The 23,142-nt window shown below is 44.6% G+C and overlaps 1 protein-coding gene across 1 annotated transcript; it reads left to right on the plus strand.

Annotated features, from left to right (window-relative positions):
- Positions 1 to 21,955: 21,955 nt before the first annotated feature.
- LOC115331202 (sulfotransferase ssu-1-like) lies at positions 21,956 to 22,915 on the plus strand. Its single transcript, XM_029993294.4, has one exon. It carries the CDS (start codon positions 21,971 to 21,973, stop codon positions 22,913 to 22,915), a length of 945 nt encoding a protein of 314 aa, XP_029849154.3. The 5' UTR covers positions 21,956 to 21,970.
- The last annotated feature ends 227 nt before the right edge of the window (positions 22,916 to 23,142 follow it).

A 23,142-nucleotide genomic window follows, 5' to 3' on the forward strand; every position in this document is an offset into this window, starting at 1 on the left:
ACAGATCCGCATACGTAAGCTCCGGAAGAAGCTATGCCATGATTTCTTGTCTGATGAACACGCAAACAACTGCAAACTTCGTTCCACTTGTGACATCACATATTTTCCGACCGATACCGCTTTACCACGACATCTAGGCACATTACTTCGTAGATGGCGTCTAAACTTTTAATTTTTTTTAATTTGAACTACAACTAAGAGCTGTTAAACTATTACTCAAGATTTTCTCGCGCATCATCTGCTGATTTTTTTTTGTGAACAAGCAGTAGAGGAATTAATACAAGGATGCAGCAAGCTACTTATGGGTACACGTGACGTCAACAGTATCATCAGCGTCTTCTTTGGCCAGTTAGGCTTCTTTACCTTGATTGTCGATATAAGGTTGTGATGTGATTGACCCGAGTCATTTTATTACACCTTTTGAAACAAGCGCACACTTCATTTTTATTCATACTACTGTGAATATTATATGGTAAGATATGTGGTTGTTGGACTATTCAACTAAAAAATGTGCATGCTTCTCACTTCTGTGCGACGGCAGGTTTGATTTCCATAAACACCGCACTAGCTGTTCAGTGGCACCTAGAAGCACTAGGCATGGCAACAATATTCTGGTCGACGAAGGACAGTATGGACTGCTGTGAATGGTCATTCTAGGTACAAGGTAAACTGTAAAACAAACTGTATATTCCACTAAAATAATGTTACAATAATTTTGAGCACACAAATTGAAGTTTCATTCAAGTACTAAAATTTGTAATAAAACAAAAAATCTTGACTCAGATTTACAAAAAAAAATTGTCATTAAATTGTGAGAATGAATGACATTTCCTTTGTAGAACCTCATAACAACCGAGGTCGGCATATGAACGATGAATATGCCTTGAATGGAAGATGGGGCGGTTCTGCATTTGAGAAAAAACACTTAAATTGTGCTAATTTGGCCTTTAGAATAACAGAGATCACAATTATATTTCAATGCGACGCACCGGAGCACCATAAGAGCAATTTGAAAATAGGGCTGAAGTCCCGCCTCCCTAGCCTTGGGCAGCCAAAAGATCCGTCGATGACGTCACGTACAGCGACTGTCTTTCGCGTTCTCTCGCGTCTAACAATACTTGCGCAGCGAATGGTTTGGGTAGTCCGGTTCACGGAGTACAAATACACAAGAATTCACCTCTAGCTCATTTTTTTCGAGACGCTCTGTAGCTTCCCTATAAAGCAGTCCAGCCAAAGTGGTCCAGGTTATTCCCAAGCTTTATTATACTGCGCTTCACCTAATTTAGTTCTAGTTTATTTTAGTGACTCTCTGGAAGGTACAAAACATATATAAATATTGTAGGAGAAGCGCTAAAGTAAACTCACTCAGCCTCACACTCCTACAATATGAATATCCAACTCGCCCAAGCATCCATTCTAAGAACATTTATAAAGTTGACAACTGAACAAAAACGGATCTCAAATTATAAATCTTGTGGCGAGTACTTTACTAAATCACGAATTAAAAAAAAAGAATATATCGCTAGAATACCGCAGTATATCATAAAAAATAGCCACAGCATAATTTAGAAATTTGAACTACAACTAAGAGCTGTTAAATTATTACTCAAAAAGGTTTTTTTTTTTTTTTTTCTTTTTTTTTATATTTCCGAGGCTTGCGTGTTTAACGTCCCGCTCTGGGGGAATTCTTTCCCTTTAGCACTCGAGTGCACTGCGGCGAAGCAAGATAAGCAAAATTGCGATGCTTACTTCGCGGTTACCGCTTCACTGCCGTGCACAAGATCGCGGTAAGAACGCTCAACAAAGCTAATTTACACGCCAGAGCAGACTCACAACATAAAAATTATTGCGAAAATCCCAAGTACTGTCAGCGTTTGACACTGATACAAAGATCAAATAGGATAGCAAGTTATTTGCGGCTAAAATCGCAAGTTCTGAAAATTTGCACGAGCCTGCCTTAAACCGAGCCATTATACTTTCAGTATTTAATAAATCGAAGTTAATTTTTGGAGCAATGTTGGCTCGAGTTCTTGAGATTTGGGCTAAATGTAGCAGAAAGTAGCAGGGCAAGCCTTCTGGCGCAGTTTGTCGCAAATGGCAGAGAAATCACATCACTGAAGGTTGTTTTTTGTCAAACCTCAGCTGTGTTTGGAGATTCGTGTTGTCCTGCACTCCTGTATCCACACTTTTCAGGGTTAAAAAATGTCAGAAGCGCATACGGAACAGTTAGCCATTCACTGTGAATTATTTTTCGATTATTCACAGTGAATTATCGACAATTGACCATTTACGCTCTCCAAGGTGTTAGGGCCATTGCCCACTCCGGCGATTAATCGAAAGACCTTTGCGGGACCCTCGGAACCTGCTCGAGTGGTGCGGTGATCGTGTGATTTTGAGGACGACCTCAATACACGTGATTGTCTCTCTCCATATATGTACATTTATAACAAATTATGCAGAACACTATACTTGCTACTGCAAAACCTACGTCCTTTTGTGTGTATACGAATATATTTAGTCAACGACAATAGAGTAGCCGGTACTGCATGGACAGTGCCAACATCTAACCCATTTATCCCCATTTATCAAAGAAGGATGATGAGAAAATAAACACTTCAAAATGAAGGACCATGGCTTTGGCTGAACAGTATCACTTATGACAAAACATAATTCCATTGCGGGAACTGTATACTTTGCAAACGATGCGAAGAAATTATGGCCGTTTCCTTTGTACTTACATAATAATTGTGTTGGCATACGTTTTAACTTCAGCCTAACACACGACTACCCAAGGCGGTCACGTCCAAACCAGAACACGAAGCAATGCGGAAGCTCATAGAGAACACACAAAACAATGTCTCTCGAGGGCCACTCTTTATAAAAATATTATCAACATCCACTAAGAGAGGGTGACGAAACTTCAATGGAGACCGAAGAACACCCTTTGCGGATCTTCACACATTTCCGCTGTGAATGACACTGTTCAGGAAGTCACAATTTCGTCCAGTAGGAGCGAGCTGACGCACTGAACGACATACAGCGGAGTCAACGCACTATTGACAAACATTGGAGGGGTGTAGGTACACAATACTCCGCCTATGACTCCGCCGACGACGCACGTAAAATGAATGTTTATCATAATAATGAAATAAAAAAATAAGCGAAAATTAACATATCAACATTCATTTCATCCGCAGCCTCCGCAACTTTACAAATGCGTCCCCCAACTGCCCACGACTACATCCCAATATATATTTTACCGAAATCTCATATACCAAGGATATACAGACCCCCCCCCTTTCCCCTTTCCCTTTACTGTTTTAGTGATGGAACGGAGACACGTATTTGACATACAAAACAGATTCACATGCGCAGACGCACACGTGTACAAGCACACGTATGTAGAGCAACGCACTTGCCAGCGAATTACGCGTTCGACACACCATGCTACCCTCCGCACGGTTGCAATCATTCCATCACTCACCGCTCTCTGCCTCTCTCCGCGTCCCCAGATCAAAGAGGCCGAAGCTCTGGGATCGGCGCGGCGTCCCCGCCTCCTCGGCGACGTTGGCTGGTGTCACCGACGGACGCGCACACTGTCAACCATCCAAACCCGCGACGGTCCTGGGAGAGCCGCCGGTGGTGCCTCCGAGCGTACGAGCACTCCGCTGCCCGCGCGACGAGTGAGTCATAATTTGATGGCCCGGGGATCCCAGAGCCAAATTGCAAATAAGCGGGGAGCAGCCCAAGCACCAACACGCGCACACGCTTCCACACGGAAACAGGCAGCGAACGTACGGAGAGACGCGAGACGTCAGGGGCGGTAGTTGGTAGGGAAGCTTGACCAAAACCGGTTGGGGACAGGAGTTGTCTGGGAAACGTCCGCTAGGGAATGAGCGGCGCTAGGGTCGGGAGCGCGTAACTTGAATTGGGGAGGCGCGGGTGGCACACATAGCTGTCTATCGACCGTTTTATCGTGGGTAGCGCCATTTTGAGAAAGAGAGAGAGAGAAAGAAGAGGAGGAAAGGCTGGCGGCGCTTTTCTCCTTGCTGGTCCGTTAGAAAAAGTGAAGGTCCTGGATGAGAGGCTTCGCCAGTGTTAGGTGTATGCATCGCCCAAACTTCGTTAGCGCTTTCTTCTCTGTTGTAAACTCCCAAACTTAATTAGAGCCACAGGTTTGCATAGCGACAATCCCCCAGTCATCGGGACACAATTGCGCGGTTTCAGGGTGCTCGAATAACGACAGAAAGCGTCGAATGCTGCCTGAGTGCCTATGTAGCTTGCACGTAATCTGGCAAGTGCGCCTGCAATGTCTTTAACCTCCATCGTTTTCCGCATGACCTCGATCTCTGGCGGCAGGGGCTTGTGTCCGTAAACCGAAAGGACTTTTCCCGAACGCCATCCTCACGACTGTGCTCGGAACATTTTGTGAATGGAGCTCGCACCAAACGCTGTACCGCCGATGAACATGGGACGCTCGAAAGGTGTGCGCGCGTCTTCTCATGATAATTGGTGTTTCAGCTCTTGCAACTTTTGTAACTAAATTTATCTTCATGTCGATATTTAAATTGGTGACACTGACTCGATTTTATCATCTACAACACTTAGATGACGGTTCATTTCCGCCGGCGGGTATGGCTGGAAATTGTCGAAGAGTTAGTTCTATCGATTTTCCTGAATCGCGATCTCCTGCGACATACCAGAGAGCCGTGAACCTATGTTGACGGGGACAACACGACTAGATTCTTCTTATTTTCAAAATTAGTACACAATGTATCAAAAACAAAACTTTCAATTTTTGTTGGTGAAAGTTAAAACATCCTCATGCATCCAATTCGAATCGTTGAATCATTGATAGCCTCGCCCCGGCAATAGGTCTATCTCGACTTCGCTGTTTTCAGTTCTCGACAAAACACACACTCGTCAACACGGGATCCTCAAATAAAACGTTTATGAGCACCTTCTAGAATGCTTTTGGCATTTCGTGTCGTCCACAAGAAAAAAAAATATAATATGAACAAGGACGCGCGAAATAAGAATATTGCAGGGAACGATCAAAGACAACTCACTCCGGTTTCAAGGGGTTCATAGACGTTTGAGTATACCGTGTCGAGAAGTGTGTCTTTGGTCAAGAACTGAAAAGAGCAAAGTCGAGATGAACCTATTGCCGGGGCGAGTCTATCAATGATTTGACGATTTGAATTGGATGCACGAGCATGTTTTAACTTTCACCAACAAAAATTGAAGGTTTCTTTCCAGCTACATTGTGTACTGATTTTGAAAATAAGAAGAATCTAGTCGGTGTTGTGACGGACAACATAGGTTGACGGCTCCCTGTTTTCGCGATTCAGGAAAACATAAAATTAACTTTTTCGACAATTTCCAGCCACACCCGGCGGCGGAAATGAGCCTTCAACTAGGGGTTGTAAACCATGTCGAATAAACCGGAGACTGGGCAGAAATGAACATATAAGCCGAAGGAACAGAAAAGGACAGGACAACATCTCAAACTCAACTACCAGGTTTATTTAGTCCGCCTCCTTATATAGATCATAATCAGCCACCACCAACACAAGGGTCAATCTCTAAACAGTTCAAACGCGAAACCCTCCAATCGGCCACCACCGACACAATGGTTGTCCCTTTGTGTGGGTGGTGGCTGATTGTGGGCTATATAAGGAAGCGGACTAAATAAACCTGGCAGTTGAGTTTGAGACGTTGTCCTGTCCTTTTCTGTTCCTTCGGCTTATATGTTCATTTCTGCTCCACTCTCAGGTTTATTCAACATGGTTCACTTTCACAAGCTCGCCTGTACCCTTACTATATTATAAGTGTTGTAGATGTAAAATCGAGTCAGTGTCACCACTCAAACATGTTAATATTAAGATGAGTTCAGTTACAAAAAGTGACAAGTTGAAACAGCAATTATCACGTGAAAACTTGCGCGCACCTTGCGAGCGCACCCCATGTTCATCAGCGGTACAGCGTTCGGACTGCGTTCCATTCAGAAAATGTTCCGAGCAGAGTCGAGAGCATGGCGTTGGGAAAAAGACTTTCGGTTTACGGGCGCAACCCACTTCCGCCGGATGTTGGGGTCATGTGGTAAGCGATGGAGCTTAAAGACATTGCAGCTGCACTCGCCTTGGCGGATTCCGTGCAAGCTGCATAGGTCCTCTTCACTTCACTTCACTTCATTCTATTCCCTTAAAGACCCCTTCGGGAGGGGTATTACATAAGGGGTGGAGAATATAAAAAAACAATAACTTGAACAATAGGTTGTTACGCTGGATTGATAGTTGACACAGCTTCAGCAAACCTTAATGGGCAGGTGATCGTAGCAACATCGCCGGGAAGGCCGTTCCAGTCTGATGCAGTACGGGGGAAGAAGGAATTGAAAAAAGTGGCAGTTCGAGTCCGGTGACGGGTGACTTGCAATGGGTGACCTGTTCGGAAAGAGATGCGGGCGTGGGGTACAATGTAGGGCGCGTGATGGAGCGGAGAATAGAAAAACTTGTGAAATAGACATAAGCTAGCAGTTAGGTGACGAGAGGAGAGGTCTAAAAGGCCCGATTCAGCTTTTAAGGATGAGATACTAACTTTGTACGAGTAAGATGAGTGGATGAATCTGGTGGCGCGGTTCTGAACCTGTTCGAGTGCATAACTGAGATAGGCTTGGTGCGGGCTCCAGATGGGGGATGCGTATTCCAGCTTTGACCTTAGGAGTGATTTGTATGCTAGCAGTTTTATGCTTTGAGGAGCGATACGTAGATGGCGTTTTAGAAATCCTAAACTTTTATTTGCTGATGAGATAATGTTAGTGACATGTGCGCGCCATGATAGGTCGCTACCTAAGGTGACACCAAGATATTTATAGGACTGTACTAGTTCGACGGGAGTGTTAGCAATTGAATAGGAGAAAAGGAAAGGGTTGGTTCGGCGATGAAAGGACATGAGTTTGCATTTATTAGGATTAAGTCACATGAGCCAGTGGTCGCACCATTCCTGGATGCGGTTGAGGTTTTCCTGTAGATTGATTTGGTCAGAAATGTTAGTAACTGGTTGGTAAATAACGCAGTCATCGGCAAACATACGGATTTAGCAAGTAACGTGTAAGGGTAAATCGTTAATATATATGAGGAATAGCAGTGGGCCCAAGACGGAGCCCTGGGGGACACCTGATGATACTGGTAGGCAGTTGGAGGACTGGTTATTAACGAGGACGGACTGAGAGCGATTAGTCAAAAATTCCTGTATCCATTTCAAGACGTCAGGGTCTAATCCTAGCCGAGAAAATTTTAGTAGCAAGCGTCTATGAGGTACTTTGTCGAAGGCTTTTGCAAAGTCCAGGAAGATAGCGTCAGTTTGGCAGTTAGAGTCGAGATAGGTATGAAGTCGTGGAGAAAGAGAGCTAGTTGAGTTTCGCAGGAGAAGTTCCTGCGAAACCCGTGCTGAGAAGAGTGAAAGAATTGGTTAGAGTCCAGGAAGTTCATAACGTGGGTATAAATGACGTGTTCCATGATTTTGCAGGGTACGCTTGTTAAGGAAATGGGTCGATAATTTAATGGAGAGTCCTTGTTGCCTGATTTGAAAACGGGGACGACCTTCCCCGCCTTCCAGTCATCTGTAATGCCGCCTGTGAAAAGTGACTGCGAGAACATAAGTGAGAAAAATGATGAACATACATGGTTACAATTCTTCAAAAATTTCGAGGTGATTTCGTCGACGCCCGCTGATGATGACAACTTGATGTTATCAATAATAGACGAAATACCGGCAGTGGAAAATGAGATGGGGTGCATTTCCGATTCAATAGTTACGATTACAGGTGGGAGTGGTGCGTCGGGCTCTTGAGTAAAGACTGATGAGAACGCGATATTAAACATGTTAGCGCACTCACTATCGCCAAGCACATTCCCCGATTCATCGGCAAGAGTTAAACCGGGAGTCTGCTGAGGGTTTATGACCTGCCAGAACTTTCTTGGGTTATTGATTAATATATTTGGTAAGTCAATAAGAAAAAATGAGCGCTTGGCTTCAAGGATCGCGTTTAAATATGTTGCTTCGGCCTCGTAGTACCTTTCCCACGCGCATGGGTTTGGTTTTGACTTCGCAGAGCGGAAAAGTCGTTTTTTTTTTTATTTTCCATCCTCTTAAGGGTTTCAGTGAACCATGGCTTCTGTCGGCTAACACGAAAACTGATTTTAGGAATAAATGTATTTATTAATTCGTTAAACTTGTTCTTGAGTAGTACCCAATTTTCATGGATAGATCGACTTTGATAAACAGCCTCAAAGTCAGTAAAAAAATTGGTTAAATGGTTATTTATCGCTTCATAATTTCCTTTGTTGTAGAGGCGAATTGTTTTATTTTGAGTAGGGGGCAACGTCGGCGAAAACATAAAATCAGCGTGAATGACCTTATGGTCACTAATTTCCCGTAGGTAAGTAATTGACGACATACTGTCAGGACGGTTGGTTAATATTAGGTCCAAGAGACTTGCAGTCTCTTGGGTGACACCTGTTGGCTCAGTTAATATTTGGGACAAGTTAAAATTGAGGCAAACATCGATAAATTTTCTCGTTTCTGCGTTGCTCGTTGTTGTAGGCGCCAGGTTAGCCCAATCGACATATGGGTAATTAAAGTCGCCAAAAAGAAGTATGTGGGCATTGGGATGTTTTGCATTGAGGTGGCACAGCATATCGTTAGGCTGCCCCGGAAAATCGGGACTATTATGCGGCGGCCTGTAACAGACACCGAACAGCACTGTTTCAGGAGCGGCATGACAGATGAGCCAGAGTATTTCCAGATCGGATGAAGTGTTAATAGTAGTGCATGGTATTTGATGGTTTACGGCAATGAGAATACCTCCCCCGCGAGTACCTTTGCGATCATTAGGAAAGAGACGGAAATTTGGCAGGTACGCTAAAACTTCGGAGTCAGTAACATCACTGGTTAGCCAAGTTTCAGTGAGCACAAGTACATTGCATTTAGAAGATAATACAAAGCCAGATACGAGTTCGCGCTTCGGAAGAAAGCTGCGTATGTTAGTAAAGATCACCGAAAAAGAAAGATTAGTTCGAGGGGCACGTTGGGGGCGTGTTGTAATTTTCCGTTGACGGTGCGATTGCTATGAGATTTCTTTTTTTATTCTTTTATTTATCAATACTATTATTCCAATACATGGAATATAATAGGAGTGGCACAAGAATGAAGCACTATACAAGATGCTTGCAATGAAAGTGTAGGTCCCCGCCACCAGAATGCCGCGAAAGAAACTCTGAGCTACGATTGACAGCAATGTGTCGGCAAGTATACACATAGCAGTACATGAACAATTACATAAAAGATCATCTTGCAGACAGTAGCAAATATGACACAAGAGTTTTAACAGTGGAACGCCTTTGACAGCGAGGCGCCGATTGCAAAAAGAAAATCATATTTATACAGTTGATAGCAGTTGCTCAAGAAACGAGGAAACACACTCACAATTGACTATATCTCGAGGTAGTTTGTTCCAATCGGATACAGTACGCGGAAAAAAAGAGTACTTAAACGCATCTACCCGAGAGTGACATTCAATAATTGTTTTCGGGTGTGTGAATCGAGTGTTGGTCCTTTGGGAAAAAGCGATATATTTATCTTGAGGTATTCTTATGGCTCCATTCACGATTAGATAAAGCATTTTTAACCGGGCTATCTTTCTTCTGGATGACAGCGGTGTTAAATCCGTTTGAAGCATTAATTTTGATGGTGAGTTCTTTCTTCCGAATTTGTTAAAGATAAACCTAAGAGCTTTTCTCTGAATCATCTCTAGTTTGTTTACGTTCTTTTGTGTGAAGGGGTCCCAAACGACGCTGGCATATTCAAGAATTGGTCGGATTAAAGTTTTATAAGCAAGCAATTTTGTAGAAGGCGGTGCACCCGGCAAGGTTCGTTTCAGAAACCATAACTTCCTGTTGGCTCTCTTTACGATGTAATCAATGTGAAGGTCCCATTTAAGTTCAGAAGAAAAAATGACGCCTAGATATTTGAAGGTTGTTACCTTGTTTAGTTTGTGACCAGATAACTCATAATTGAAGTCAAGGGGGAGTTTCTTACGTGAAATAGTCATACACACACATTTGTTTTCATTTAATGTCATTTGCCAATCGCTGCACCACTTGTAAATTTTGTTTAGGTTATTGTTTAATGCTATCTGGTCATTGCGCGATTTTACTTCAGAATATAAGACACAGTCATCTGCGAACAATTTTATGCGAACATTTATGTCGGTAATTATATCATTGATGAATATTAAAAACAACATGGGTGCCAGAACTGTCCCTTGAGGTACTCCCGAGGTTACGGGCGATGTAACTGAAGCTTTATTGTTGTATGTTACGAACTGGTGCCTTCCCTTTAGGTAGTGTTCAAACCATTTCAATAATGAGTCAGATTTAAGATTAACGTTTAATTTAGCGAGAAGTTTGTCGTGGGAAACCTTGTCGAATGCCTTCGCGAAGTCTAGAAATATGATATCAACTTGAGAACGTTTATTTATACACTCACTAAATTCGTGTGTTGTTTCCAGTAGTTGCGTTACGGTTGAAAGGCCTTTTCTGAAACCATGTTGTTCTTTTGTTAATAACGAGTGGTTTTCAAGATGATTAGTAATATGTGAGCATATGATATGTTCTAGAATTTTGCAACACTGTGACGTTAATGAAATCGGTCTATAGTTCGCAACGTCTGTTTCATTTCCGGATTTAAAGATAGGAACGATTCTCGAAACCTTCCAATCATCAGGCAGGGACCTGAGCAATAAAGATTGTTGAAAAATAATGCGAAGGTATTTAGAGATCCACTCCGCGTAACGATTTAGGAATGCTGTGGGAATCATGTCGGGACCGGGGCTTTTCTTTTCATCAAGGTTTAGTAAAAGAGCCAGTATACCTTCTTCAGAAATGTGCAGCTCGGCAATCCTTGGAATATGATCTAAACTCTCGATTGGTGGCAGCGAACGATTATCAGAGGTAAAGACTGATACAAAGTTACTATTTAGAGCCTCTGCAATAAGAGACGCTTCTTGGGTGAAATTACCGGGAATTAAAAAGTTACTTGATATTTTTCGTTTAGGTTGAAGATATCTCCAGAATTTTTTTGGCGAGGATGACAAAAAATTTGGTAGCGTATAGCTGTAGTATGTTGACTTTGCTGAGGACACCATTTCTTTATGGGTTTGGTTCAATTTGCAAAGAAGTTGTTTATTTGCCAGGGAAGGGTTCCTCTTTATGTTTTTCCGTTGCCGGGAAATTTTGCGGCCGATATGAATGATCTCACGTGTGATCCAGGGGTTCTTCTTGTTTATTTTTTTGTGTTTTGTTGGAACATATTTAGCAACGCAATCTTCAATTATTCCTTTAAATGAGTTCCACAAGTCGTTCATGCACACATGCTGAGTTTCTGAAAGCTGCCGAAATGAATCGAGGGAGAGTTCTAGGTGATCTAATATAGAAACGTCGTCCGCATTAAGAAAGTCATAAACGGGAACAGTACGTGTCGAGTTACGGTACGTCATGTTTAATGGAAGAGAAACGACCACCATCTTATGGTCGCTAATACCATCGCAAACATCAGTGGTACTATTTTCAGAGAAGTCGTGGCTCACAAGAACAAGATCCAGTATAGATTGTGAAGAACCCTGAAGTCTTGTGGGTTCATATACGAGTTGATCGAGATCAAAAGTGAAAGCGATATCAAGTAGCGCTTCTGAACTTTCGCCCCCACTCGATCCTGCATGTAGTGCTCTCCAATCGATGTGGGCCAAGTTAACATCGCCAGCAAGAATTACTTTATTGTGGTTTTTAACGTGAAGCAGAAGGTATTCTTTTATGTCTTCCAAAAAAGTAATGTCAGCGTTTGGGGGACGATAAATTCTACCAACGATTTCGCGCATATTGTTAATTTGAATAGTGCACCATACTGATTCATTGTTTTCGATATCGTCCAACCGAACATATTGAATGCCAGATCTTATCACAATGGCAACGCCTCCCCCCCTGCTCGCTCTATCGTTTCTTAGTATGTTATAGTTTGGTGGGATTATTTCACTGTCATTTATCGAGGGATGAAGCCAAGATTCGGTAATAACAACCAGGTCTGGTTTTCTAGCAAGGAGAATATGTTCTAATTCAGCAGTTTTATTAACAATACTTCTTGCGTTTAGGTTAATCAAGTGTAGGTTCGAATGTTTATTCTTTAAATGTCATCGCCCTGAAGATGCTGATAATTCCGACAATCTATATCTCTCCCCTCGAACTTCGTCCCATGCGTACGTAGCATTGCTTATTATCATCTTGTCGAACCTGAGTTTGATTCGTTCGCCTCTCGATCGTTCAGTCTCAGCGCTTTCCCAAAGACATTGGCGGATGTTTTGAACACGTTTCGAGAAGTCTTCACTTATTTTGATACTAGTGTTCTTCAGTTTGTGACAATTTTTGAGTATAAGCATTTTTTCCCTAAAGTCAACGAGTTTTAGTATCACAGGCCGAGTCTTACCCTCCAGTATTTTTCCCAATCTGTGCACGCGCTCAATTCCACTAATAGTAATTCCAAGCGCGTCTTTAAACACAGTGTTTTGAACAGCGTCAAGTAAGCTATTTTCGTTTTCACCGTCGGGCTCACTGATTCCACGTATAATGATGTTGTTTCGGCGGCCTCTGTTTTCCAGATCGTCCAGCTTTGTTGTAAGTGTGTGTATAGTTCTTTCAAGTGCTACTACTCTGGTTTCGCATACAAGAGTTTTTGCTTCTATTACATTTATTTTTTCGAGTTTTTCTTCCACTGTGCTTTGCCTTGTGTTGAGAGCAGCGATTGAGCCTTCAGTTTTCCTAAGGTTTTCCTTGATTTCATTGATATCATCTGCTACACTTTTTTGTGATTCCATTATTTTAGCAAACATCTCTTCTACTGTGGGACCGGGGTTGAGTTCGATGTCCCCACACTGAATGAAAGAGTTATACAAAGAGGATAAACTTTCACGAAACGCAGTACTCAGGGTTTGTTGGCTCGGAAACAGCAGCAGACAAAGGTCGTTGCTTCGATAAGAATGACAATGAGAATTTGGACCAACCTGCACCAAAAAGAAGAGCAGTGCTTTAGCAGACATACTCTGGCTGCTGTCGTCCGGCCAACTGAGGAGAACGGGCGCTTGGTTCTTCTTTATATCTCCTAAGGATGGTTGCGTTGATGACGTCGGAGATGCAGACGTAAGGAGTCCTCCAATGGTGACGCCCGGTGGTCTGCATGAGGCAGTTGTGCTTCGTCATGCTGTCCTCTGGCGTTCCACGAGGATTCCGGGGCGGTAGCAACGCACGTGTCGCCGGTGTTGATCGTGCTTCGTTGATCGTGACACAGCAGGGAGACCCACTGCACCAAAAAGAATTGATTGATTGGCATGATTCATCGAAAACGTAACGTTTTGAGCCGATGAGCAGTGTTTTGTAGCGCAAAGGAAAGGGAGCAGATTTGCTTCTAGCAAAGGCAAGGAGGTGTTTCCGTGCGTTGCGAACTGAGCGGGAAAAATCTTCGCCCATGCTGAAGTTAATACCTTTTAGTTTACGGCCATTCGAAAGGATGGCTTCTTTAGTTTTCAAAAAGGAGAAGTTCACTATTATTGGTCGTGGACGCTCGACCGAATGACGCCCGAGGCGGTGGGCACGTTCTATTTCTTTCGAGTCTAATGTTACATCAAAAAGTTCAGAGCAAAGGCGAATGATTCTTTGTTCGGACTGGGCAAAAGTCTCCTCGGACAGTATTCGACGTTTTCTGTCCTTATTCGTGCACTCTATAGCCGCGCAATGGTGTCCCGATGACCGGGGGACTGCGCCATCCAAGGCCGTGGCTCTAATTGAGTTTGGGAGTTTAAAACAAAGAAGAAAGCGCGAATGAAGTTCAGCAAATCCATACACCCAACACGGCGAAGACCTTCATCCGGACCTTTCACTCTTTCTAACGCTCCAGCAAGGGGGAAAGCGAGGGTAGCCCTTTTCCCTCGTCTGTATAGCTCTCAAAATGCCACTACCCACGATAAAAAGGTCTAAAGTGAGAATTTGACCATTCATTGGGAAGTATAGTAGGCAACTGAGGAGGCGCCATTGGCCGAAAGCGGGCTGGGCGTTTCTCAGGACGTCTTCACAAATTCGAATGTTGCCAAACGGAAGCCGGAAATAATACACCGGCGGTGCTGGAAAGAAACGAAATTAATAAGTGCTTCGGAGTAACTCTCGGTGACTGAAAAAATGTTGCACGTGATCTTTCAATCACGGTCATCCAAAATCACGGTAGAAGAGCGCGACTAGCGGAACGGTCGACATAATTCGTACACCAGGGGCTGAGGGCCGCGAATCTGCTGTACGCGCAGGAACACTCTGTCCGAGCAAAACAGAGTTCGAGCGGCACATTTGTTTGTTACACCTTTTTGCATTATCATAACGAAAACATCACGTGCACCATATTTTCAACCATGAAGAGTTACTACATTTAACCCTTGCACTCTTATTAAAACTGTTTCTCGGTACCATCGCTACGGGATTCTTTTCGGCTTCTGGCAACGTTACTAAAACACTCATCTGGGAAAATCACCCCATCAAATGTGAACCGCTGGCGTCCACTGAGACCAACCTAAATACGAAAACAGCGCCACCCTTTAGCGACGAGAATACCAAAACTCCCAGGCTCGATGTGTCTAAATGACAGCTAAATCTTTTTTATTTCTTTTCTTTTCTTTTTTTTACTTTGGTCATCGTGAGCTTTTAGGAAGCATGTTTTTTGTAAAAACAAACGAAAAAGGCTATTTTTAGGGACTTTATTGGAGATTAATGCAGAATGACAAGCGCTAGATGTTTTCTTAAATCTTTACTTTACACGGTTTTGTGACAGAATTAATATTGTTTTTATACAACCAAATATCCCCGACGAATACAGGTAGCGCGTCCCGATCAGGGCGAGTCCTAACTTCGGTAGTAATTCGCGGCGCGTCAGCTTGGGAGACGAGGGTGCCATCCCTGAAACCCCTTCCAGCGTAAATGTTTCGGCGCCAAAATGGTCGATCAAAGCCAAAACAGAACAATAACAGTGGACGCTATCGAGTGCCAAGCTCCCGAACCAATACAAGCAGCAATGCAGTTCCCCGAGTGGCCGCTGCGGGAGAAATGGCGGCGTTGCGATCACTATTAGCTCGGTTTTTAGAGTACGGATCGGGGTGTCGCTTTTTCAGAGTGGGCTCTATGGCAGTTTCCCAACTGAGTTCTAGTAAGGTCGGTTGTGGTATTTATGCAGCAGTCGCCTATTCTGTTGCGGGTCGCTCTCTAGTGTGGCAGTTCACGGAAGCTTCGGCAGCCAGAAGTTGGGACGCCGCGACGACAGCAACACTCGCGTTCGGTTGTGCTACCCGCAACTTCTCGTTAGCATTCCTATCACCAACCGGCAGGATCGCGACATGCAACATTGGGACCCTTATGCTCCTGTGACGTCATTTGTTGCCACTCCAGGACCACTTTTGATGTATGGGCAGCATAGGACGCTGAACACACCAGTCGGAGACGCGCTCCAGGCACCGTAGTATTACTAGGCGTATTGTTCCACGCAAAATAAAAAAAAAAAAGCACCAATGTGGTCGATGCACAGGTTGACAGCAAAACGTGTAACGTTTGTCGGAAATAATTTATCATGAGAGACGCATACCTAAAGACAAACATGTGCCTACCGCGTATACATTGAAAATAAGGTGCGAAAACATACGGATGTCTGACTCACGCGTCCTGCGGATACTTATACTTTATGTCTGACGCTGATGTAGGTGTCAGAGGCGTTCTAACACGCGTTCTCGCGAACTGTAGCATTCGGTGAAGGGGGAAAAAAAGGAAGACTACCCGGACATAACTTTATGTTTCAAGTACGAAGCCCATAGTTACCGCGAACGAAGATCGATTCGCGCTTCCCGACTTCGGGGAACCGTGTCACATCCGGTAAAACTCAGCGCCCCAGAATTCAATTAATCTGGACAGTCGCTGTGCGGGACTTCACACGTTGGGAGTTCAGCGTCGAGAAGAGGTGCAAAGAAGTTTCGTGCAACGTGTGGGAGCCGAACGAGACCACTGCTCACATCAGGTACGAATTTTTCTATATAGCTGCGAATGACTATGTAGTCATTCTCAACTAAGAATCGAAAAAAAAATCTAGGGTTTTATTTGTGCACCGAGAATGTGGAAGAGAGGAGGAGACCTGAGCGTGTGGGGACGTCACAACGCCGAGTATTGTCTGCAATGAACAGGGGGCAGACGTAAAGCTAGCTGCATTTGTCTCTGCTAACTTTTCGAACGCGATCGAACGCAAACGCGGAACGCTGGACGTTGGCGTTTGGCGATCAAACGCTTTCCAAGTGGGAGTAGAGACAAATTCAACTAGCTTTGCGTCTCCCATAGCCACCTATATCCTGACAAAGCATGGCAGAACGCCACGAGAAGCGGCCGCCGAACCGGAAAAGGTGGAGTGGCAGACAACGGTTGAGAGGAGAGTCACGTGAATTGCGCCCCGCTGCGGCGAGACGCCGAAACACACTTCTCCTGAGCGAACAAGCGTGTTTCGGGTCCTCGCCGCTGCAAAGGCTGTGCGCTGATGTCCAGATTTCACGAGAAATGGCTTTTTGATGCTCTATGCCACCAGACCCTCGCGCTCCAAATCTGCGACCGGGCGCTCCGTCGTCGAACTGCCAGGCTTTGTGAGTATAGAGTAGGCTATGGTCTACCCCACTAATCGCTCGAACCAGAGCTCGACTTTCTGACGTCCCGCGCTCTCTCGCCTCCTCCTCTCCCTCACTCTCGGCACATACTTTCTCTAGCCATTCATAGCTTGGGTTCTAGCGCTTCAGATTTCCGCTGTTACATCTTTAGTGGCCAGGAAAAGATAGTTTGTTTATGCCAATCAAAGCCGTATAGTCATCCGCGTATTCTTTGCGCGATTATGCAGGGGGTTCGAAATTAATTTTTTTTCCTATTTTGTATATTTTTAAAATGAACATTTTGGTATCATCTTATAAATACAAGAACCAAATAAAAACAAGCATGCTCATTCACAACGAAATAGGTCTTAAAAATAAAAAGTCTCGCGAGTTCAATCATTTACTCTGAACATGTGCCTAATGCTTTGCCTGCATTAAGATTCTTTTATTTAGAAGTATGTAATGGTTTATCGTTTTTGTTTGCTAACGTTTCCAAAGTATTTTTGCGCCTCAATGATGCATCCGTGTTATTTTTTGTTGTTCTTGTGCTTCTCCGAATATCTCATGTGAATTTCAAAATGATCTCCAGAACATGACTTATTTTATCCGATGATTGTGCAATTAATCCCATGTGTCCCGTGTTTCCTTCAAAAAATTCAATAATTTTTCGTTAAGCATGTCTTAACAATTTCATTGTTTATGTTTAGAGAAGTGCGTATACTTGGTACGTTTAAATGTGCCAGATGGCTCTTTCTTATGCTGTGGGTATCCGTATTTTTCGTGCAACTGTATGTGCTAGCTGCAAACTACGGGGTGAAGACATCTCAATCAGGCGTAGATGGCTTTTTTGTCTACTTGCCCGCGCCCGTAAAAAATTTAAATCAACTTCAATTCAATTAAAAACTATGAGACTACCGCGAAATTCGTTTCTGGCCCTATAAGTTATGTAATTATTGTAATGCTTGTAAATATACACCATTCTATTATTTACAAGTGCTCAGCCCAGCGGGCGATCTCCTCAGCCCAGCAGGCGCATGATCATCGCTTCGGAAAGCGATCAAATCACGTGCCATACGCATGAAAACTGAAAATGAATTGCAACAACGCATAAAGTTGGGAGAGTTGGTTTGACATCGTGAAAGGGGAACAGCGCGAAAATAAACCGGGGACGAGTAGAAGAGGTAACGACAGACACGGAGCTGACTAGAAACTGAAAGTTTATTTGTGCACAAAACATGAAATAAACAGGAAAAAACACACGAACATCCCGTCAGAACGGGTTGTTTGTCTGTGAAAGGAGAGGAAGCGTGCGTTAGTGCGCCGTCCTTAGCTCTGAAGAGTGACTGAACTTCATCATGACTTGTGGTAAGTTCGTTTGGTCACTGATAAGCGTGTGCGTGGAACCGTTTTGACGGGTTGTTTGTGTGTTTTTTCCCGTTTATTCCGTGTTTTGTGCGCAAATAAACTTTCAGCTGCTAGTCAGCGCCGTGTCTGTGGTTACTTTTTTTTCTCGTCCTTCGTTTATTTTCGCGCTGTTCCCTTTTTATGACACTGAAAATGAAACCGGCGTGGAATCCGTTTTCGGAAAGGTTCATAGAGAAGTGTATAATAAAAACTTCAAGCGGGCCGTATTCCAAGACTCTTTCAATTTGTAGAATTGTCATAACCAGCCCGTGTTCCGAGATATCCGTCGCCCAATTTGCCACTCATTCTTGCGAATTACGCATAAAAATCCATGAACATCGGCACAAAATCCTTCCCCAGTGTTAGGCATGGTCGTTGCGCATAACATCCCGTATAACCACACGGCGGACCTACATGAAAACCGGATGGATAGATGGATGTTAATTAGGGCTGGGAAACCTATCGAATAAGCTACGCATTAATTCATTAATGCTTTCATCGAGATTAAATGTTTAACCAGTTAATCGGTAATATTTTAAGAAACCAAAAGAAAGTAAAAATTAAACACTTTCACCAAGCAGACGTGAACAAGTACACCTCTACGAAGGAAAAACTTTAGGTCAAATATCGATGAAGTAAAGTGTAGGAGTGAGATTTGTAATTCCAGATGATTGCAGAAGGTTACACGTGTTTCGGCCACTTCAACGCCATTCGAGTGTCCGTTTAGTGCAACAAAGACTATTGGAAACAATCAAAAGAGGTCGCTCTCGCCGGAGAATATCCACAAACCTCTTTGCCTGATGCAGCTGAAGTAATAATTTCTGAGTGGGAATGTCTTCCAACTGTTCTTGAATGCACAACGAGATTTATTCATAGTTCAAATTTAATATTTCGCCGTTCATCACTAACTAAAAAAAGATTTATTAATTTCTTTTAATATTTTGTGCATAGAAACATTTGGCAGAGTAGTCGATTATTTAATCGATTAAAAGTTTCCGATTAATCGAATTAAAACTTTTAATTGACGCCCAGCTCTAGTGTCAATGGCTGTACCCTTTGTAACGTAGCCGTTCTTTCTCAGCCGACAGCGAGAGAGCGAAAAAAACCTCCCGAAGCACACATAAAAAAAAAAAAAAGGCCGTAAGTTCGTCGCGAAGGTTTAAAAATCTTCAAAAGAAGTTGGAAGCCAAACGTCGGGTGGTTGGCAATATAAGTAAAGTTGCAACCACAGGTCACGTGGCCACCCATCATGATGTCACCTGACCATGTAAATTACGTCACGAGACTGCGAGGAATGACGACGCGTGACTTTAGCTTACGTGATTACGCATCCTATAAGGGATTACTTGATCACGTGACCTACACACCAACAAGACTGTTTCCAAACAGGCTCGCGTTTGACCGCACCATGTGTGGACACCGTGAGCGCGCAGAACTATAAAGCCGCCGTCGCACTGGTCACGCCTGTAAAGCATGTTCGAAGCTTGTTTGATTCGGGTCGATCATATGTGCAGGCAGTTTTTGTATGACCTATGTGACCGTCATATTAGGAAGAAACACGCCTCAAACAGCAGAGAGTTTGAGGGAACCGTGTTTGCACATCCGATAGGTTACGATGGGCCCTTCGGTCAAACTGCGCATAGGCTCGTCTTTTGTGATAGCTAATGAACAGTTGGTACCAGAGAGCCGATTGTACTGTATCGGATAAGCAGAAACGGATTATTAAAACTCTCTGTTGTCTTCAAACGTCCTTTAGTATAATGTGCTAGCAGTGTGACCGCTTCTTAGCGACGCTAGTCGAAATCCGCTCCACTGGAGCAGGGGTAGGGCACCGGCTAAAGAAGCGAGACGTGAGTGGTTCGGCACCGGCGAAGAACGAAGTGTTCTTTGTACGAACCTGGCCCTGTTATGATGCTTACGGAACTACCATCGCTATTGATGCTCTAGATTTGAAGCCGGCCCTAACTCAGATTCTCCGCTACAATCGAGCAACTTGATCCCCCGTATAAATAACCTCGAGGTAATGAACTCATGGTTTCCACTGATGTCAGATGAGCAGGGCCTTGGTGCAAAGCGCGTACTCCTCTTGGAGCATCGTACCTTTCCATCGCCGATTGTATTTTTATCGTGACGTCGTCGTCGTATATGGTATTGCGTCGTTGACGCAATACCATATAGAAGACAGGCCCCCCCTCACAGACACGTCATGAGTAGTGGATCTACGCCGCGTAGCCTAAATAGCGACAGCATCATCTACTAGCATCGTCACCAGCGCGCGTTGCTGCATCTCCCAACGAGCGCGACGCACTGACGAACGCATTTGCCGCTTTGCAGCGGGAGATGCGTGTGTTTCGCGTGCATTGCGGCGAGGTGTTTGTGCAGGAACATCCTAACGTTTTCTATACCGCCTGTACATGAATCTGACTTTAGCGCATCGACTCCAATCGTACTTCGAATGAAGCCGACGCGTCAACTTTAACGCTTTTACTATGGATGCTCATCAAGTCCTACGCGAAGGTGGTGCCACGCCGCGTAAAATGTCCAAGTTACACCTGCGTTTCCAGCACCAGCAACATCAGGTGACTATGTTTTCCGGTGCTTCGCGCGCAGATTCCCTTTCGAGGCTTTTGACGAACGTAAAGATCGTATCAGCTGTTTTCGATGCTGTGCAACAAGATACGAGACGCAAAAACCATCAAAACCTAAGCGCTTTTGGCTTGGAGCCGGGGCGCCTGGCCACTCTCGGACAGAGGCGAGGTGTGTGCGCACGTCCTGGCAAGCGAGATTGTTTCCAACCGCGCTCTGAGGGCGGAGGACGTCACCAATTGCTTCGCCTCGCCAAACCTCGCCATCCACAACCGAACCGCGAGTTCGAAAGGCTCCGGCGCAGGCAGAATCGGCACCGTGGTAGGAACTGCTCGTTCTGCGGTACCATGCAGTGCTCAGAGCTCGTGGCGTCGTTCGTGCTTGCGCCGAAGCCTCTAGGGAGTTCCTCGGACTCGCAAGCCTTAATTCGCGAGGCTTGGACGAGGGCCGCCCTCACCGGGCATCTCGGCTATATTCCGCTCACTTATGAATGCAATAAAAGCTCGGTTACTTTTCGCGAGAAAACTACGGACGACCACACGGAATCGCTTTCTCCCGCCGCCATGTTCTCAGCTCTTCTCTCGTTCCAGCGGTGTGAGCCTTCCCATAATCCTCCCATTTCCAAAATGCTATGCGACCTCCGTTGAAATGGGCTGAATAAATGCGCATTCGCCGTCACGATCCAACTCTGTCTAGCGACTTGAATGCGATGCGCTTTCCTAGCGCATTGTGCCGCTTACTCGACCGCCTTGAATCCGACAACTGGATTCGATACGATTAAGTCGCATTCATATAAATGCCGCTTCTGATAGCAGCTTCATAACTGCCTAATGTAGTTGGAGTCACTGATTTTTTGCGCGAGTTTCAAGACATGGCTCGCACTGACATTACATCAGCGGCCTTTGTGATGGCCTTGCTGCTGAGCGCGTACCTTCTGAGCATACATTTCGCATCAGTGAATTTGTTTTTCACAGCAAGAACAAGTACGAATGTATAAGGTTTAAAAGCGCAAACAGACAGGGACAATAGAAAATAACACTAACGACAGGAACAAGGCCTTATACCTACCATGAACCAACTAACCCAAACCAAAGTTTTAATAAGTAGGAATGACTTTTGAGAAGGGGCGATCACGTCTCGTGCAAACCATGTGCATTTATTTCTCGCAAAACAAATTACTGAATGTGCTATTTTTATTTTCTTCCTTGGTAGGAAACGAAGATGACGGAGAGCTACAGAGAGATCGACGGTTACTACGTCAGCTACAGCTTTCACGATGAAACCGTTCGTTCGGCACTGGGCTACAAACCTGCGCCGGGAGATGTGTTCATCGTGAGTTACCCCAAATGCGGCACCACGTGGTTGCAACACATCGTGTACAGCATCTTCAACGGCCGTGCTCCGCCGGGAAACAGGATGGGCATCCTCCGCGAGATGCCATTCCTAGAGATGCAAGGCGTCGAGTCCATCAAGGACATGCCCAGACCAGGAGCCATCAAGACCCACATGCCCCTTCAGTTCCAGCCTTATTCGAAGGACGCAAAGTACCTTTACATCACGAGGAACCCGTACGACTGCTGCGTTTCCTTCTTCTACCACACCAAAGGATTGCCCCATTACAATTTCGCAGACGGTACCTTCGACGAGTTCTTTGAGATGTTCATCGAAGGCAAGGTCGACACTGGAGACTACTTCGACAACCTGCTGTCCTGGTACGAGCACCGGAACGACCCGAATGTGCTCTTCCTCACCTACGAAGACCTCAAGAAGGACACCGCTGCCTGGGTGCTGAAAATCGCCCACTTTCTCGGCGAGGAGTACGGTATAAAGCTAAGGGCCAACCCGAGGGCTTTGGATGAAGTGATAGAGCAAACGAACATGGTCAGCATGAGAAAGCATGTTAACAAGGGTCTGGAGTCGTTCTTTGTTGATGTGAAAGCGATTCCTGAAGAGAGGAGGCCGCGTTGGCTGAGGCTCATGATGGAATCTGTTGGTGAAGTGGGGCTGAAGAAGCCGATGATTACTGACTTTGTGCGGAAGGGCGTCGTTGGTGACTGGAAGGGACATTTTTCCGCAGAGCAGGTGAGGCGGTTCAAAGAGCGCATTGCCTCGAAGATTCGCGGTAGCGATGTGATGGACCTTTGGAAGTATATAGACCTTCCCTAATGAAACCTGGCTAAAAGTTTAAAATACAAAACAAAAACAAGGTATAGAAGTGGTCTAGATGGTATGCATGTTAAGTATGATGCAAATCAAAAAGGGCTAAGAAACGAATGACAACTGTGAACAATGTTCGATTTTCATGATATTTGAAACAACCATTTTGGCCCGATTTGATCTTGTTACAGGCGCCCGTTGTGTCCTGTGAGCAGTTCTCGACTCTGAAATTAAAA

This window comes from Ixodes scapularis, unplaced genomic scaffold (genome assembly GCF_016920785.2).
Source record: "Ixodes scapularis isolate PalLabHiFi unplaced genomic scaffold, ASM1692078v2 PGA_scaffold6__148_contigs__length_123643588, whole genome shotgun sequence".
In the NCBI taxonomy this organism is placed as follows: Eukaryota; Metazoa; Arthropoda; class Arachnida; order Ixodida; family Ixodidae; genus Ixodes; species Ixodes scapularis.